Below are 18,519 nucleotides of genomic sequence, written 5' to 3' on the forward strand. Positions count from 1 at the left end.
TATTAGAAGACTTTAGTCACTAGTTACTTTGTAGATTTGGATTATTATTACAAAACATACATGAACCACTTCAGCTATTTAAACTTTGGCTATTTGAAAATAGCCGATCTACAAACTCATAGCTCACAACGCGAGCTTGTAGATCTGCTATTTAAAAATAAAAATGATACATTTGAAAACTTGTGAAATGGGACATTCTGCATAATGAGTACTTTTGTTTCAAATCTTTTTTATTGTGAAGCACAGGTTATGTTTATACATTTCTGTTCAGACATGGATAGCTTCCTTTTTTTAAACAAAAAACAAACAGACATAAACACAAAACAGACAGCATAATGAGTACTTTTACTTGTGGTACTTTGAGTACAATTTGATGCCAACACTTTTGTCCTTTTACTCAAGTACATTTTGAATTCCAGACTTTTACTTGCAACAGAGTATAAATACATTGCAGTATCGATACTTTTACTTAAGTACAAAAAAAATGAGTACTTTTACCACCACTGGAGAGGAGAGGGCGCCCCTTCCAGCGACAGAGAGGAAGACAGGAGCAAAATGCATTGCGGAGGGAGGGGAGGAGGAGAGGAGAGGGAGAGGAGGGCCTACAGCTATTGTTCATGTCCTCTAGTGAACAAAGGGCTCATCGGGGTCCGTATGTAAACCCACAGCGGGCTGCAGTGAGTCTACTGACACAACAAGGCCTCCTCATGCGGGACAAAAACACAATAATAATCTCCGGGTTCTCCTATTCTTTCACCCCGCTCTCCTCCTCCACCGTGGAGACTAGTGGGAAGATCTTTTTAATTCCACTTCGGTGTGTAGTGGGACGTATTGGGGTTGTGCATCTCGACCAGCCAACCACCGCACAGTGGGCCTGACCACCGCTTTCTACGCAAGGAGCGTACACATACACACACACTACACACTCACTTACACACACACACCGTCTATCATCACGGATCTGTAAACATCAATCTTCTGATTGGGCTTCTTCTTTAAAGCAGGTAAAGGGACGGGTTTTCTGCACCGAAGGCGCCGGTTGATTCCCCCACGACTTTCGATAGGCATCACATGTGTGTTTGTTTACGATCCGTGGGTCTGTGTGGGTGTTATTTCAACCGCTTTTAGCTCTTTAAACATAGCTTTTAACGCCAGGATGTTAGCAACACAGCTAACACTGGGCTAACTACATACCAGTGGGGGCTATTGGGGATTGATGCTAACGTTAGCTTCTTCAGCTAGCGCTGTGGGCATCGGAGGGAGGCCCACAGGGCAAATATACAGTCAGCATTTTACAGGTTGTTTGTGTTATTGTTGATTAATCGCGTGTGTTTGTCTTCCGATGACAGTCGCGCCGTGATCGACGTTACCTCTGTGTTTCTCCATCATCACCACAGCCCCATCACCTGTTCTGTAGCTGCGTTAGCATGTAGCTAAGGGGGTTAGCATCATAAACTTGCTAGCCATTGAAATTGCTATTGTGAGATATTGCTGTAGTGTTGTGGTGTCCTCCTCATACTTCGGCTTAACAGATCATCTTAATAATGCATAAATCATAATAATAACATAACAATCACAGCTCTCTTGAAATGTGAATGGTTGAGTGTTATGTGGTTGTCCCATTGGATGAGGGGATCCTCATAATCATGGTGGTGTAAACTGTAAATCTGTTTGGTACTAGTACAGGTCAGGACAGGTTGGTCTGACTGAGACTAGAGCTGAAGAGTTTGAGGCTGGTTTGGGGATCCATGGATCTCACATTAGGCTTAGTGCTTCTGTGATCAAAATAGATAAACACAGATATAGATGGGGAGAGATACACAAGTAGTTTATATTTACTACCTGATGATGTAAAAACACTATGAAACATGTGTGACTTTTTGGTTTGGTGCTTTTGCATGAGCAACTACTTGTATAGATGAATCTATATCTTTGGGAAATGTGCTATTATAATTTGAAGGATTTAAGCATATGTAGATTAAGATTTAAGTGACCCTTTAGGCCTCTGCTTTAGGGTTGGTGTTGTGTGTGTGTGATGGACAGATGGACAGATGTTGTTTGAGGACATATGCCAGGGTTGAGGAATTTTGGAAAGGGATCTCAAGTAGATTCACGGCTTCCCGTATGTGTTTGTTGTTGAGAGTATGTATGTGTAAGTGCGTGTGTATTATTCCTAATAGAGGAAGTGGGGTCTAGCTGATGTGATTGTGACGGCCTGTCATTAACCACCAGCAGGGAGCAAAGAGGAGCTAATGGAGCTCTCAACAACTAATGGACACCATCACCATTGATTGTTTATTTATTTATCTGCCCCCCTCCTTCCGCTTATTTCCCTTTGCTGATGATGCAGCCATTATTGCTTATGGCTCCCCCCAGTAAACAACTTTGTTTTTATCCTAAGTAAAGGGTACAGTATGCTTAAAATGAATGGCTCCACAGTGGCGCGGCCTTGCCGCTTGTTTGCTCGAACAAACTTAGTTTGTGTCTTTGCCCCATACTCTATAATTATGTAATGATTACATTAGCATAAAATAAGCAGACGGATGCTTTTATATCAAAGCGTGTTTTTGAATGTGTGGTTCTGTTGGCAAACAGATCCCTACACAGGCAGAGTTGGTACCACATTCAAATTGTGGAGCTAACCAAGTCTTGAAGAACCCATAACTTTGGCAGAAAAAGAGTCAAGACTATGGCATGGAATGATAATATTTACTATTAGGTCTGAACCTAGGACTTTAATGAACAATATTGACACAGTTTCTCTGAATACTACAACTACTACTTTAATCGCAATGTATTTAGTTGCCTCTCTATTGAGTCATCCTGCCATCCTGTCAACTCCATGCACATATTTTTGGCAAAGCTCATTATAGACAAGAAGCACTTGATCTAACATAACACTACATTAACATGTTGCAAATTTTAATGCTCATTATTGTTGAAACCAATGTCCTGATAATATATGGCACCTTTCTGAATCCATTAGTTCAGCAGCTGCTAAAGTTATTTGTTTCCTCTCCAATTCATCTATATAAGCAATGTCTTTGTGTGTGTGACGGGATTGTTTTTCCTTGATAGATAGATGGATAACTGAACCAAATTCCGTTCCACTGGCTTACTATAATCTAAAACTACTCCTAGTGCTAAAATACTACAATACTAAAATTACCACTAATTCAATCACAGTCAGTTCATAATGAGACAGAAATATTGCACAGCAAGGAGTCCTCAGCAGCATACAGGAGAAATAGCTTATTTTGAAGTGACTGTTAAGAGGGGGGGTTGTGATTCTTTTATGAGACCAAGCTTTGTGTGAATGTGTGTCCACGCAGTACACACACACACACACACACACACACACACACACACACACACACACACACACACACACACACACACACACACACACACACACACACACACACACATATGTGCATTTGTCTGAAGTTGAGTGAGTTATAACCCTTTTCACCCCACCCATGTCCCTTTGATGGAGAGATTTATGGTTATATTGTTTGTGGCTGGTTGACTGGCTGGATGTGTGTGAGCGTGTGCATGCCATGATGGGCACGTGTCTGTCCGAGCTTGGCCATGTAACTTTTGTATCCGTCTGGCCTTCTTAGCCTCTGTGCTGAGTGTAACCAACAAAAAATGCGTTTATAAAAGCTACTCTATAGAATTTGTTTATATTTACCTTCTGTCATTCAGTAGAATAAAGAGAGGCCATAGACTTCATCACTTTGCTGTAATGTCCTTAATTTAGTCACCACTCCTCTATTCATTATGCTACCAAGTTCTGATATCTCACCTGCAACTGAAAAATCTGTGTTTATTTCAAAATTGGATGGTAATTACAGAAAGATTGTAACCCAAAGGACTTCGAATTTCTGTATCCTGTCTGTGACACACATAGCACAGACACACACACACGTGTCATGTCAGTGAGATGTTTAATATGCAGAGACGAGACAGAGAAGGGACATTAATGAGGCGGGGCATCGCCAGGGCGACGGTAGAGGTCGTGACCTCATGGCCGCCACGCCTGGATGGCCTTTATGATAGAGCTGGCCAATTAGAGAAGAGCAGGGGGCGGCTGTGTTGTGTCTGTCTATGTAGTGGGCCTGTGTGTGTGTGTGTGTGTGTGTGTGTGTGTGTGTGTGTGTGTGTGTGTGTTTTGTATGTGAAAAAAAAAGTGTTGGGGCTTTTGGTATTCAGGACATAGAGCGTGACTTCATGTTCTTTATGGACATTTAAGTGGAGCAATGTGAGAGTGAAGCTGTCTTTCTGTTTAGCAGCAGACCATGTTAAAAAGGAGAACCCCCTCTATGTTCTCTCATTGTTTTTCTCCACCTTCATGCGAGTAGGCCAGACCAACGCTGCTGCTGACCAGTCACTGAGAGCAGCCAGCTGAAACTGGGCCACACTGGCCGGCTGCTAGGACCACATATGATACAAGGAAAAATTGCAGAACAGCAGGGCTACATTTACACAAGTGTCTTGTATCGGGAACACTGCATGTTCAATCCCAGCTCTATGCAAAGCCCCCTCTTTACATGACAAACAGCAGTGACCGCAGGATGACCCAGGGGTTACGGTTAGGGTTCCTTTCATTGAAAGGTCACAGGTTCGATGCTCAGTGCTCACACTAGTAAGTATGGCCAACAGTCCTGTTATATCCGTTAGTGCCCTTGTGCAAGATACTAGATTCAAGACAAGGGTTTTATTTGTCACTCACTCATACAGGTACAGCTCATACAGCTACATACAGAAGCAGCAAAATGTTGTGGCATTTTCTGCAAAAGTAATAATACTGGATGTAAGAAAAATAAGAGATACAATATAAATATTGTGTTGAAATAATAAATCACTAAATAAAAGTACCTAAAAGTTGACTGATCACGCAAGAATCAAGTTTAGCAAGCAAGACTAATGTGTGATCAAGTGTAAATTGGGTTTACAGCTTTGTGTCTTTTTGTCTCCCCATCTTTTTGTAAGCATACTCAGACAGGTTGCTAGCAATTTACAATTTAGGTGTTAGCGTACGTTTATCCAGAGCAACTTGTAAGTGCGAGATCGCGATAACCTAAGTAAGCATGAACTCTAGTCAATAAACAAGGTAAATAGTCATATAAGTAGAGTTAGGTAGAAAGCACAACAGATGCAAATGATTGAGTAACAAGGTGGAACTGAAATTGGAGAGATGCAGTCTTCACTGTGAGGAGAGTAAACATTTTTATACGTCAGCCTACCGTAATTCTTACTTCATCGTACGACCGTGTTGCTCCTTGAAGATGAACTTTTTTACTGCGAGTGACAATTGTATGTCATGGCTATAATTTCAAGTATGATTTGTTGCTCTGTTGCTTGTTCTCTGCTTATGTACAGCTTTTTTATTCATTGGCGTTTTCATCTTTTCTGCCTTGTTTATTCTTGTATACACTTATACTGCTTTTGAATACCCAAAGCTCTATATCGTTTTCTATTTGTGCCAATTCCACCCGAGCAATGAACTACAACTCGGTCCCTGCTGCTGCTAAGTAAAAGTCCCATGTGTTGGTCTGGGGATGGTGTAGAATAGATGGCTATATAGATAAACACATGTCTCCTCTGATACACATGGAGTCACCACCAGCTGCTTCGTTTCACCTGACAGGAGTTTTCACCGGGAGAGCGTAATGTGTGCAGAGGAATATGTTATTCTCCCAGTTCTGCTCCCTGCTAAACAGGCACTCCGACCAACCTGTAGGAGTCGCTAGTGCAGCAACAAAGAACACAAACCCCTGCCGGCTTCCCACCCACGAACACAGCCAATTGTGTGTGATGGAGCACCCGGCCAAGCCGGAGGAATTGAACCGTAGCGGGCGGGTACTTCACCCCTGTACCACCCAGGCGCCTATTGAAATGAGAATGTATTATTATTACAATGAATTGCTGGGAACTTGGGCACTGGCAGGCGCCTTCATTACTCTGAATGTTGAGTCTGCCCTTCCCTGTCCTCCACACTTAAAGTGTATTATACAGATGCCCTTGTTACAAGAGCCTCTGGATAGGAGTGTCAGCAGGGTACCGCTAATGTAAATGTAAAGTGTGATATGGTAATGAGGTGAATATTGAACCTGTCCTCTCTCTCACTCCTCCAGGCTGTTCGTCCAAGTCGTTCAAGCTGTACTCCCCCAAGGAGCCCCCCAACGGTAGCGCTTTCCCCCCCTTCCACCCGGGCACCATGCTGGACAGAGACGTGGGGTGAGTTTCAAACTCTGTTTGTCGCTGTGATGGAGTTGGTGTGTGTGTGTGTGTGTGTGTGTGTGTGTGTGTTTGTGTGTGTGTGTGTGTGTGTGTGTGTGTGTGTGTGTGTGTGTGCGCCCAACAGTGAATTTGGTGTATGTGCCTGAGTCATATGTAGTTGTGTGATCTACAAGCTTGTAGGATCTACAAGCTTGTAGATCTGATATTTTCAGCATGCGACATCCATACGCGACTAAGTATAAATTAGACATAAGCTGTAGAGATGCACTCATCCGAGTCGTCCTCTATGGTCCAATCTGTTGAGCAGGAAATGGAGCAACCAGGCTCTCTGGAAAGGAGTTGCCTTGTTACTGCTACATGCAGTCTGTATTGTTACGTTAGTAACACTGTCGCTTACACAACAGTGTTTATTGCTAGGACAGTTCACATCTTGATGCAGGGCCATACAATTAAATATAAATAACCACATGATACAGAAGATTTATTGTTTCAGCAGGCAGACTATTCTACAATTTTTCCTTTTTATTGAAATGTATGTATAGTACAGATTTTTTTTAGGCCTGCAGTACCTACTTAGCTTTTATGACTGGGAGCTGGGAGGGATCTGGCAGAGGATGTATATTTATCATGTATGCATTTTGTCATTTTCTGTGGGTACTTTATGACATACTCAGTCTTTATTTGCCCCAAGAGGGTGATATTCGATAACCCCTTGGGTTGATAACTTATATACCCTGAGGCCGCCTGATACGACCATAGCTGATCAATTAGTGGAAAGAAAAGGACCACCGTGCACTGAACTGTCACCATGAGCGAACTTGCTACGTATCTTAAAGTCAAGCTGTGATGGCTTTTTTGCTACCTTTTATTGATATTTCTTGGTAAAACAGAGGCTGGTGTCTCAGCCAATCACAGTCTCAGCTGACCATCCCTTCCCCTCATGATATGGGATCTAAATGCGACTACGTTGTCAGAGACTATGAGATGAGAGCAGTGCCGAATCATGTTTACTGTGTGTTCCTGCATTGCCCATTTCTCACCTTAAATGTTTTAAGATACATATTTTAAGTGTGCTGTTTAAAATGAGAACGTTTGTAATGCACTGTCCGGTCGTAATCTTGAATTAGATTCAGAACAGAGTAGCAGTCCTGTAGTGTCTCCGATGCTCTCCATTACGAATTAGCTGTGTGTAGAGGAACATTGAGTTATGGGAATCACACAGGTGAATGAAATAATGATTCACGATTTTATTGGTGGAATTTGGTTAGTTGATGATTATTCATGCGGACATGCTAATGTAATAATCACACATTGCAGTTTGACAGGAGCAATTAACCACTTAAACCCCAGCATCCGTATTGGGGGGAAAGCTTTTGCAGAAAATAGCAGATCGACAAGCTCGTCAAGCTTCCCCACAAACAGAAAACAGAAAACAGAAAATACACTAGCATAGAGCCCTGGGGGACTCCACTCAACTATATGGGGTTTAAGTGGTTAACATTAGATTTTTTTCCTTTCTGTTTTTGAATCTATTTTATATCTCCATTATGACCAGAGGTGTAATAGTGATATTTTTTTGGGGGCGAAACATATTTTTATGACGTCACACACACGCCACGCGCGCATCTTCCGCATTTTACTTTACCTTGAAGTAAGAAACATGTTTGTATAGGAAATGACTAGTTTTTAGCTTAGTTTTAGTCTTTTTAAACTAATACAAATAATTTAAGGAATGCCTTGAATTATAGGAGCTGAAACTAAAAGTTTGCTTTGAACAAGTATCTTTCTCTTCTTCGAGGGTGGCTGAGGCATTGTTGCGTGCAGATAGGACACTGGCAGCAGCGGCTACTGAAGCCATTCAGTGTTGCTTACTGTGTATGCGAGGAGTGAGGATGCATTTGCCCACTCACTTGTAAACCTGTTATGCAAAGTAGCCATTTGGGTACTTGACTGTGGCTCATGAATCGATGGGGGACGCGTTCTAGCGTGGATGCGTTATAGCGTGGACGAGCGTGTACATCCGTACCGAACCTGTGCGTGAAAAAAAGAATGCCCCCATGCCGTGGTGTCGCGTGAAGCGTCCAGTGCACCACTGATTTTGACCATGGACATGCTCTAAAAGTGTGAAAAACATATGTGTCTTTTCAACTCTATTTTAAGGAACTCATTGTGTCAAACATGGCCACCACGGTTGCTGTGTTGACCGAATGCAAGTTTTTTAAATCAAATTATCAACCATGAGTGCCACAGCGCTAATATATATTTGTCCAATAATTTCTTTCTCTTAGTTTAACAATTTCTCTCTGTGATTGTCGTTTGTCCAGTCCCACCCCGATGTACCCTCCCACCTACCTGGAGCCTGGAATAGGGTAAAACCACTTTACATTACTTTATTGTAGATTACTCTCCAGTGTCTTTTACTGAGGTGTGAACGGGGAAAGGCAATACCGCAAGAACAGATAAGGCTTAGGCAAATTGGGTTCTTATCTTACTGTCAAGAGAGAATTTTGCTTTTATCCAGGATAAGGCTGAAACTGGGGGAAGTAATGTTCTTAAAAGTGTTGAAATCACTACTGTTTGTTGAATTTGGCAAATGTCTTGAACGGAATAGTTTGGTTTCAGTAGATACTTGATCATGCAATATTGGCATGCCAAGAGGCACCTTTAATCCCAGCTTTGCCTTTCTACACAGAACCTAATAGAGCTATAGTAAAGCCTACCCAGTGTGCGCTTTACACATTGCATGCCAGCTTTTTGGAGCAGAGGTGTGACCTGTTACACAGCAGCGTCAGCATTTGAAAGCAGTTGATGGTACATTCTCTACGTTTACAACTATAGCCTGCACATTTTTTTTTTGCAAAATACCAACAGAAAATGGACTGATGAAATGAACTGACAACGTAGCAGACAGTAAAGCATTTTCCTTTTCCGAGCAGCATAATAGCTGTTTTTCCAAATAATAAGAGCATTTCTAAGTTGTATAACCCACTCAGTTCAAGTTGCTGTCAAAAAGCTAAGTGACGTGTGTGCTAGAGAGCGGGTGGGACATGTTATTATGTAATGTTGCATTGATGGAATAGGAAATATTTTTATTTTGGATACCTTTTTATTAAAGAGAAGCAGGGAGAGGTTCAAGGCAGAAAGGTGCGTAGGGCGGCCTTACACTACACACCCCTGTACCATCATGCTGGTTGTTCGCTCTACACAGACACAGGAGATTGTCTGCACAATCACATCTTGTACCTGTATTTAGGCCAAATGCTGGACATCAAGGCAAGAATAAGGAGAAGGTAAAACATCCACACATTGGTTTAAAGCACCCAAAACATATTTTATTAATGGCGCAACGTTTCGACCTCATAGGTATTCATCAGGTAAAACATTTTTTTGCCTGATGAAGACCTATAAGAACGAATTGCTTTAGAGTGTGCGAGTGAGCTTTAAACCAGTGTGCGGATGTTTTACCTTCTCCGCTCTACACAGACAGCCAGCAGATGTCGATTCAGCATTTTTACTGTCCCTGGCCGGTTCAAGATGGCATGAAAACGACTCACCATTTCTTCTCTGTACCTTTTTTATAGACAGAACAGAGTGGCAACGATCCTACCTTGTAAAGGATTATTATATTGCATTATGAATTATACTATATTATATATACTATATGTCATATTATATACATACTATATCACACAATAATATATGGATCATTACATTACATTTATTATCCCATAAATACCATATTATACTATATAAAATATACCAAGTTATGTTACATTATACTATGGGCTGCTCTTTGCCATCTTAACCCCAATAAAAATAATGATGTAATAATATGGTTTCTATATTCAATATTTTATGGATTATTATATTATTGCTCTTTATATTTGTATATACTCCAGTACCACATGTTATAGCACCAAGTAGATAATGTAAATGTCTGTATGTATATATGGGTAGGTGTGTATGTGGGCGTATGTATGTAGATGTGAAGGTATATGTGTATATGGATATAATATATGTCAGTATATGTATGTATGTATGTAAATAGTAGTGCCATGAGGCGTGCTGTTCTTTTCAAAAGGTAATATAGACCAGGGGTAGGGCCCGACAAGCTCAATGCTTCTCCCTATCCCTTTTTCGGGCACTTGGACAATGCTGCAGTAGCAGCAGCATGTGAATCACTGGCAATTGACCAAATGCTGTACCCTTTTTGTGTTATGTGTCCAATATCCGAAAATAAAAATGAACTGAACTGAACCTTGAACAGGCAGTATGGTATATAAGGAGCAATTCAATTAACCCCTTCATTTCCTTTTGTCTCCTTTTTTGTCATCCTTTCTATTCCTCCATCTACGGTATCCCAGCCGGCACACACCATACGGCAACCAGACAGACTACAGAATATTTGAGCTTAACAAACGGCTACAGAACTGGACAGAGGTACAAATACACATACACTTGCTCAGTTAGCGGTGGCTATCAGCATCAAACATTTTCAACACTGATTTGATTTTGATACTTAAAATTCAATTAATTTACTAGTGGTAAAACAATGTTTTTAATATCATATCATGCAACGTTCTCTCAGAATATTCCCATACACAAGAAGAAAGCTTGAAATCTCTTATCAATACCATTAAAGGTGACGCAACCACCAAAAAATGGGTGTCAACAGGGTATGTTTTGAATGAGTTTTAATGTCTTACTGTCTCTTTGTCTCTGTGTAGGAGTGTGACAACCTGTGGTGGGATGCCTTCACTACAGAATTCTTTGAAGATGACGCCATGTTGACCATCACATTCTGCCTGGAGGACGGGCCCAAACGCTACAGTAAGACACACACAGTTCTTCCACTGCTTGTACATAATTTACTGAATCCAGAGCGATTTACAGTAAGCAAGGAAAACACAAGGTAATACCAAATCAAATGCATAGAAATAGTAATCTAGGATCATAGGTAAACCAAGAACCTATCGTCAGTCTAAGCAGTATAATATAAAAACAAATCTATAATCTGTACATTGAAACTATACAGACTATAGGATGCCAGGTCTACAAATGACATGGCATCTGCTACGGTGGAGTCTGAAGAGGTGAGTCTTCAGACTACGGCGGAAGATTGGGAGTGAGTCTGCAGTTCTAACTGAAATGGGGAGTTCATTCCACAGTTTAGGAGCCAGAAAGGAAAGGAGTCGGGGACGTGTGGAACGTTGTGTTGAGATGTTTTAGGAAAGGTTCTGACAGCTTCCCTGTGTTAGCTGATCTGAGTGAGCGGGAGGGGTTGTTAAGAGGAAACCCTCACTCAACCCACCGCAAAACACCCGGAGCTGTTGCACCAACTCTGTGCAAGTTCTATCTTAAATTAGGGTGCAAAGTCCATGGTAAACAATATGTTGAAATGAGTTTGTTTGTTACTGAAGCAGTGTTGATGTTTGGTTGCACAACGCAGATCTCAGATTCATCGTAGCTATACTGCCGTGAAGTCTACACTAATCAAAATGTTGTTGCACAAAATAATTACATATTCTGTTTCTGTCTACTGATGCATTGTACATTACCGTCTTATTAAATCACACAAACAGAATGTAAACAGTTGGCGCGTATCAATCTGGGATAAGGTTGCTGCCTACTTTACTTAGTGCAAATTAGGGCGTTAATTAGAGCATGTTTCATTAACACTAACCAAATGAACGAAGTTAGTTGCCTCTCATAGTGTTTGTTGTGTTTTCAATCACCGTTTATTGTTTTCCAATGTAATGTTATTTTGTAAGCTACAACTTGTCGACAACCTAACAACCTGATCAATAATTGTCTCTTGGAGACATTTGTAGGGCAGGACTGAGACGAGAGCCCCATTTCTGTCCGTGTCATGTTGCAAGTCTGCTGCCAGTAGGCCAACATCATTTGTAATCTGTCACGGAGAACACATTGCTGATGCATTCTGTATAATTCACTCCTCCTCATCCTCCAAGACCCACCTTTCAAAAAGACTTGCCACCTCAAACCCTATTTTATGGATGACTTTACATCTACTAAGGACTAGGTGTACGATTTAAGTTGTAACTTATTCCTACGTTGGAACAGTTTCAACTAAGTGCAGCCCTTAAACTGATAGTTTCCAGTAAACTCTGACCAAATTCTAAAGTATGTTCAAACTAAGCTTTACTACTTAACCTGTTTGTCTTACATCTCTCTAAGCTGACAAGATTTTTTGTAACAGTATTGTTATTGAATTCCGTATTCTTATCTCTATGTATCAGTAAACACATCCAGTCCCTTCCTTCCTTGTTCCCCTCAGCTTCTCATACCCAATAAAGACAAGAAAACGACTCATTACAAATAACATTCTCTTCTCCCACTTCCTGTGTTCTCCCCTCGCAGCGATTGGCCGGACGTTGATTCCAAGGTATTTCCGGAGTATATTTGAAGGGGGTGCCACTGAGCTCTACTATGTGCTGAAACACCCCAAGGAGTCCTTCCACAACAACTTTGTCTCCCTTGACTGTGACCAGTGTACCATGGTCACCCAGAATGGCAAGCCCATGTTCACACAGGTGTGTACCACAGCATTTAGCAACAGACTGACCATTATCATTTTAGCCTCAGATAGGTACTCTATCTAACTCTATCTAAGGTTTTAGGATAACTGAATCCTAAAACCTCTGGAACGTGTCAAGCACATGAATACAGTATATAATTCATAAATAATGCTCGGACAAAATGTTTCCTACCATCATTATCCTGTAAATTGTATTGGTATCACAGAAGTATAACCTGTGTAATTGCTGTGTTGTTAGTATTCATAGTGTTGTAGCATGTTGATTGGAGTTGCGTTACATTTACACTATGTATGGAGCGTATAAAAGAGTTTCTGACCTCCAGAGATTAGCAGAAACTCAAGTGCACCGTGGGTACATGAATGCCTGAATTCGGTTATTAATTAGATGTGATTACAATCTGATCATCCATTGTTAATGTTATTGTCACGCCTAACTGGGGTCATGAATTTATTCTTTTTGACCTCTGCCCTTTTGCTCTGGCGTAGGTGTGTGTGGAGGGTCGCCTGTACCTGGAGTTCATGTTTGACGACATGATGAGGATAAAGACATGGCACTTCAGCATCAGACAGCATCGTGAACTCATCCCCCGCAGTATACTGGCCATGCACGTGAGTGGACATAACAGCAGTGTGTGTATGTGCGTATCTTATACATGTGTATCAACGTTTTGACCTGTGTTCTTTGACTGTTGTCTCAGGCCCAAGACCCCCAGATGTTGGACCAGCTGTCTAAAAACATCACCAGATGTGGCCTGTCCAACTCTACCCTCAACTACCTCCGAGTGAGTAACACACACACACACACACACACACACACACACACACACACACACACACACACACACACACACACACACACACACACACACACACACACACACACGTCATAGTACATACACCACCTTCACTCTCAACTATGTTTGGAATGCTCTGCCTGAGGATTTCAGGCTTGCCAAGTCATTGACGTCTATTAAATCACTTCTGAAAGGCCCTTTTATATGAAGGCCTTTACATGGTGCATATTTCTCATCTCTCTCTCTCTTTTGTCCTGGCTTATCTCCTTTTGTACTATTTTTACTTGTTTTTATTTGATATTAATGTATTAATTTGATCTCTTCCATGTTTTATGCTGCTGTAATTTCTATCTTGTTTTGTAAATTACTTAACCTTAACCTTGAAAAAGCGGTACACAAATACAGTAAAAGAAAGAACACAGAGTCACTTCAGATATAAGGTAGCAATCAAAAACACTGTTCTCACTCATGCTATTGGCTGTTTCTTCAATTTGGAAATTGTGATTGTCAGGAGACTCGTTATTCATTTGACCAATCTCAAAACCCATTAAAGATCTCGTCTCCGGACCCAAACTCAAAACTAACCTAAAGAAATGGTTGACCTTAAAATACAATTTGGCTTAGTTTAACACCTTTGAACACCTTGGTAGTATCCTCTGCCCCCTGCCCCACCCCACCTTTCTCTGTAATCATACATTTTGATGATTTTACCGATATGTATTGTATGTATCATATTACTGATGACTTGAGTACAATGGACCACAATGGAAACAAGTCCCTGGGGATTTTTGTGTTATCCTTTTAGCATAACCTTTGACAAAGTATAACATTTGCATTATTCACTAATAACAATGTCTTGTGTTTTTTGTCCCTCTTTCCAGCTGTGTGTGATTCTGGAGCCCATGCAGGAGCTCATGTCCAGACATAAGACGTATAGCCTGAGTCCCAGAGACTGCCTCAAGACCTGCCTTTTCCAGAAATGGCAGAGGATGGTGGCCCCACCAGGTGGGTGCACCTGCAAATTCACACACTTACACATGAACACTCACTCACCACACAGTAAGATACCCAATGGTAATTTAAATCTGAGTGTAGAAATGGAGTTCATTTGGGTAATTATTTTTGCTAACACTGATGATTTTACTGTGTCACTGTGTGTCTCTCGCTCGCTCGCTCTCTCTCTCTCTCTCTCTCTCTCTCTCTGACTCTTAATACAACCGTGCTGCTCACAAACTCCCTCCCTGAGCTCTCGCACAAACAACAAACACTGGTCCCCACCCTGTTGAGGTATTTCCTAACACCCCCCGTTCCCCCCTCCCTCCCTGTGCAGCTGAGCCCGCCAGACAGCCCGCCAACAAGAGACGGAAGCGTAAGATGTCTGGAGGCAGCACCATCAGTGGAGGAGGAGGCAACAACACCAACAGTAACAGCAAGAAGAAGAGTCCAGCCAGCGGCTTCCCCCTGTCCAGCCAGGTCCCTGTGAGTTATTCCAGCTCCACCTAGTGGCCGGACCCCAATATTATACCCCACCCCAATATTATACCCCACCCCAGAAAATGTCTTTGAAATCGGCACATTTTACAGTTTCATGCCTTTTTATGTGTGTTAAAGCAGACACTCTGGATGAGCTTAATTTGCTCCCTATCCATTTTTTGTAATACTGGTATGATGTAATAATAATTACTACATTATTATATACCGGTAGTAATATTACATCTATACTATGGAAGTATTACTAATAAGTACTGCATTATTGCTAACTTCAATGACAAGCAATTTTGTGACAATCCTACCGCTTCTGCCGATGTCAAAGTTTGTTTCCTTCACCCGACCTCTTGATTAATAATGGTTTGTCCCTTGTTGACAGGACGTAATGGTGGTTGGTGAGCCCACTCTGATGGGAGGGGAGTTTGGCGATGAGGACGAGCGTCTGATCACGCGGCTGGAAAACACACAGTTCGACGCGGCCAATGGCATCGACGACGAGGACAGCTTCAACAACTCGCCAGCACTGGGGGCCAACTCGCCCTGGAACAACAAGGCCCCCAGTAGCCAGGAGAGCAAGAGCGACAACCCCACCTCACAGGCATCGCAATAGAGCCCCAATAAAGTCAACCCCGCTCAAATACGGCAGGCATCGGAGCCCAGTGTTCCACAACCTCAACAACACACACTCCACTCTTAATTCCCAAACCACCTGAACCACCTATTCAAATATCAGGAGAGCGAGAGCCACACTCTCCCCTCACAGGCACAGCTTTAGAGCCCAGACTGAGTCCCTCAACCGTAACAAAACATCACACTCTTGTGTAGGCCTGTAAGTCACTCCTCAGCCCGGCCACGCACCCCTACACACATGTCCAGCAGCCCATCTCACGGGAAGCATTTGTCCAGGAACCAGAGTACAGATTTGGACAGGCATTGGAATGGAGCTCGTATAGAGGCCAACAACTCGGATACAGAACCCCCCCCCCCCACCTGAATGCACCAACCATCTGTTTGAATCCTGACTCTGCCCAGAACCACTTGTTTCACACCACTATCACTTCAGGGCTTAGATTGTGACAGGATTTCAGTCGCAATCCTGCGTTCTTCCAAACACGGGAACAGAATCTATTGGTAGTTCCATACCAGTGCCACATCAATAAAGCAAGCAAATGAGTGAGGAGAAATGAAATGGAGCTAATTAAGTGTGTGTGTGTGTGTGTGTGTGTGTGTGGGTGGGTGTATGTGTGTGTGTCTGGGGGGGGGGGGGGGGGGGGGGTGTAGGAGATGGTGTTGGTGGGGCTTTGTGATGACTGGTTGCTTAGGGGGCGCTGGCTCACCTGCCCTCTTAACACGGCTGGCTCCAAACTCTGGTTCTGCCCCACTTATAGATAGGCTGTGCTTATTCCATGTTACTGGCAAAAGGGAATGTGTTTACGGTTGTGTCATGTAGTGTGTGTGTGTGTGCGCGTGTGTGTGCGTGCGTGCAGAGGGAAAACTTATCAGTCTGAAACCAATACCTGAGCTTTGCCAGAGCAGAGTGGGCCAGAATTTAGACTCATTTTGTTAAGAATCCATTACAACTCAAACACTGGTAGGGAGAAGCTAATGGTGGCACTAGAAAATCGTCTTACACTAAAACCCACACATACATAACACACACATACATTCGTACATATACATAACAATTGAAGGATTTTTAGTATCCTAGTGCTCAAACCCTCTCTGATTTCTCAGCAAGTACATCCTTTTAAACAGACATAGAGCATTTAACATTCAATCACACATGCTGACACGCTCACATACTTACACCTTTAAAGAGTTTTATACCAGTATCTATTTCCCTAGAATGTTTTTAATTTGTACGTAACTCCTTCATTTCAGTTGTTACTTTTTTATTTTTATTTTTTATTTTCTACCAAGATTGAAAGCTACAGACCAAGGAAGCAACACAGGACTTTTAATGCCTCCCCTCCCCACAACCCCCTTCTAAAAATATATTGTTTTTATCTTTTATGTTTATAAAAGAGAGATAATTTTAGTGTGGATGTTTTTATTTTGTCTTTTTCTTTTTGTTTCCTTTTTGGAAGATTTTGACTTTGTGTATTTGTGCTTGTATATTTAAGGTAGTAGCAAAAGTTCTGTCTGACTGTAATAAAAAATGTATTCTTACTTAGATTTACCTAAAGCCATCCTGATCTAATGTAAAGAAAATTGAAAAAAAGAGAAAAAAACACTCATGACCCCATCCCCTTCCCTTCTCCTTTCCTCTCCCTTCCTCTTTCCCCGCTTCTCCTCTTTCCCTCTTTTTTAAAACTTGTGTAAATTAAATGACAAAAATCCCCAGGGGTACACAGTCACCATTGAGAGGTAATTTTGGCATGTTGCCATTTACTTTTGTCATTAATTTCTATTTATTGTCAAACATTCACTCTATTACATCTTGTTTCTTACACACATGTAATGATTGTCATCTTTCCAGTTCTCATGATGCGGTGTACTGCCAATTTCAACTTTATGCCAAGGTTAACTTTATTAGCTAATAAATGAATTTCATGTTTGATCACTGGCTGAAATCACAGATTTCTTGTAGCTTTTGTCCTCGTTTTTGTGCAGTCTTACATCAGCCACAAGGTGGCGTCACCAGTCCACCAAAATATCTTCTAAAACCAGCCTTCCATCAAGTTCAGTTTGATTCACATTTGATAGCAGTACAGTCTTTTTCTTTTCTTTTTTTCTTTCTGTAAATACAAGATGAAGCTCTGTAATTGTTATGTACGTTCCTTTCCATAGCAGTTTACTTTCCAGGAACAGTTAAGATTGTGTTTTAATGGTGACTTGTACCCTCTACAAATCCTGTAGAAAATCATTGTTTGATATATATTTTTTGATTTGGTTAGTTTTTGCCCTTGATAATTAATGTATGGTACCAATAAAAGATACATTTTCACTTTAAATGATTGGAGAGCTTGTGATTCTTGTTTTTTCATTTTTATCCACAAGTTTCCTATAGGGCATAGTTTGGCATCACTTCCTGTCGATTTGATCAGGTTTCAGTGATCAAATCGACAGGAAGTGATGCCCACAATGCCCTAGGAAACTTCTGGATAGACATGCTTGTGATTTTAGTTTTTTTTTAATGTACAATCTGGATACTAATTATAAATCAGTGAGTGGATGTAGTGCTTTTGTGAATAGGTCTGTTGTTTGGATATCTCCAAACGATAAGCAATTTTAGATTGACCAATTGATTCAAAATGCATATACATGAACATACTGTATATTTGTACATCAGTCAAAGGGATAAGACAAGAATGCTTGAGACCGTATTTCCAATCTTGGTCAAAATGAGATGGAAGTATTTTATTTCGTAGTGATGTAAGTTGGACACTTATCCCAGGTTGTATTAACAGTAAGACATAAAGTTGTCCTTTA

General features: G+C 41.4%; 1 protein-coding gene across 6 annotated transcripts in view; it reads left to right on the top strand.

The window, feature by feature from the left end:
- The window catches only part of ldb1b (LIM-domain binding 1b), a 40,402-nt gene extending 22,361 nt beyond the window's left edge, over positions 1 to 18,041 (top strand). For 2 of the 6 annotated variants that reach the window (XM_084044703.1, XM_084044702.1), the window contains exons 2-12: positions 6,141 to 6,243; positions 8,571 to 8,615; positions 10,611 to 10,686; positions 10,974 to 11,076; positions 12,628 to 12,800; positions 13,292 to 13,414; positions 13,504 to 13,587; positions 14,481 to 14,604; positions 14,930 to 15,078; positions 15,467 to 16,333; positions 16,369 to 18,041. In XM_084044703.1, the coding sequence (XP_083900829.1) occupies positions 6,141 to 6,243; positions 8,571 to 8,615; positions 10,611 to 10,686; positions 10,974 to 11,076; positions 12,628 to 12,800; positions 13,292 to 13,414; positions 13,504 to 13,587; positions 14,481 to 14,604; positions 14,930 to 15,078; positions 15,467 to 15,697 (1,211 nt within the window). In that variant the 3' untranslated portion in view covers positions 15,698 to 16,333; positions 16,369 to 18,041. Of the gene's footprint in view, positions 1 to 578; positions 1,005 to 6,140; positions 6,244 to 8,570; positions 8,616 to 10,610; positions 10,687 to 10,973; positions 11,077 to 12,627; positions 12,801 to 13,291; positions 13,415 to 13,503; positions 13,588 to 14,480; positions 14,605 to 14,929; positions 15,079 to 15,466; positions 16,334 to 16,368 lie in introns of those variants that run through there. The other 4 variants (XM_084044705.1, XM_084044704.1, XM_084044706.1 and 1 more) reach the window with 3 other exon arrangements.
- Positions 18,042 to 18,519: the final 478 nt, after the last annotated feature.

The sequence above is a fragment of the Gymnoscopelus microlampas genome, assembly GCF_963454915.1.
Source record: "Gymnoscopelus microlampas genome assembly, chromosome: 2".
Lineage (NCBI taxonomy): Eukaryota > Metazoa > Chordata > Actinopteri > Myctophiformes > Myctophidae > Gymnoscopelus > Gymnoscopelus microlampas.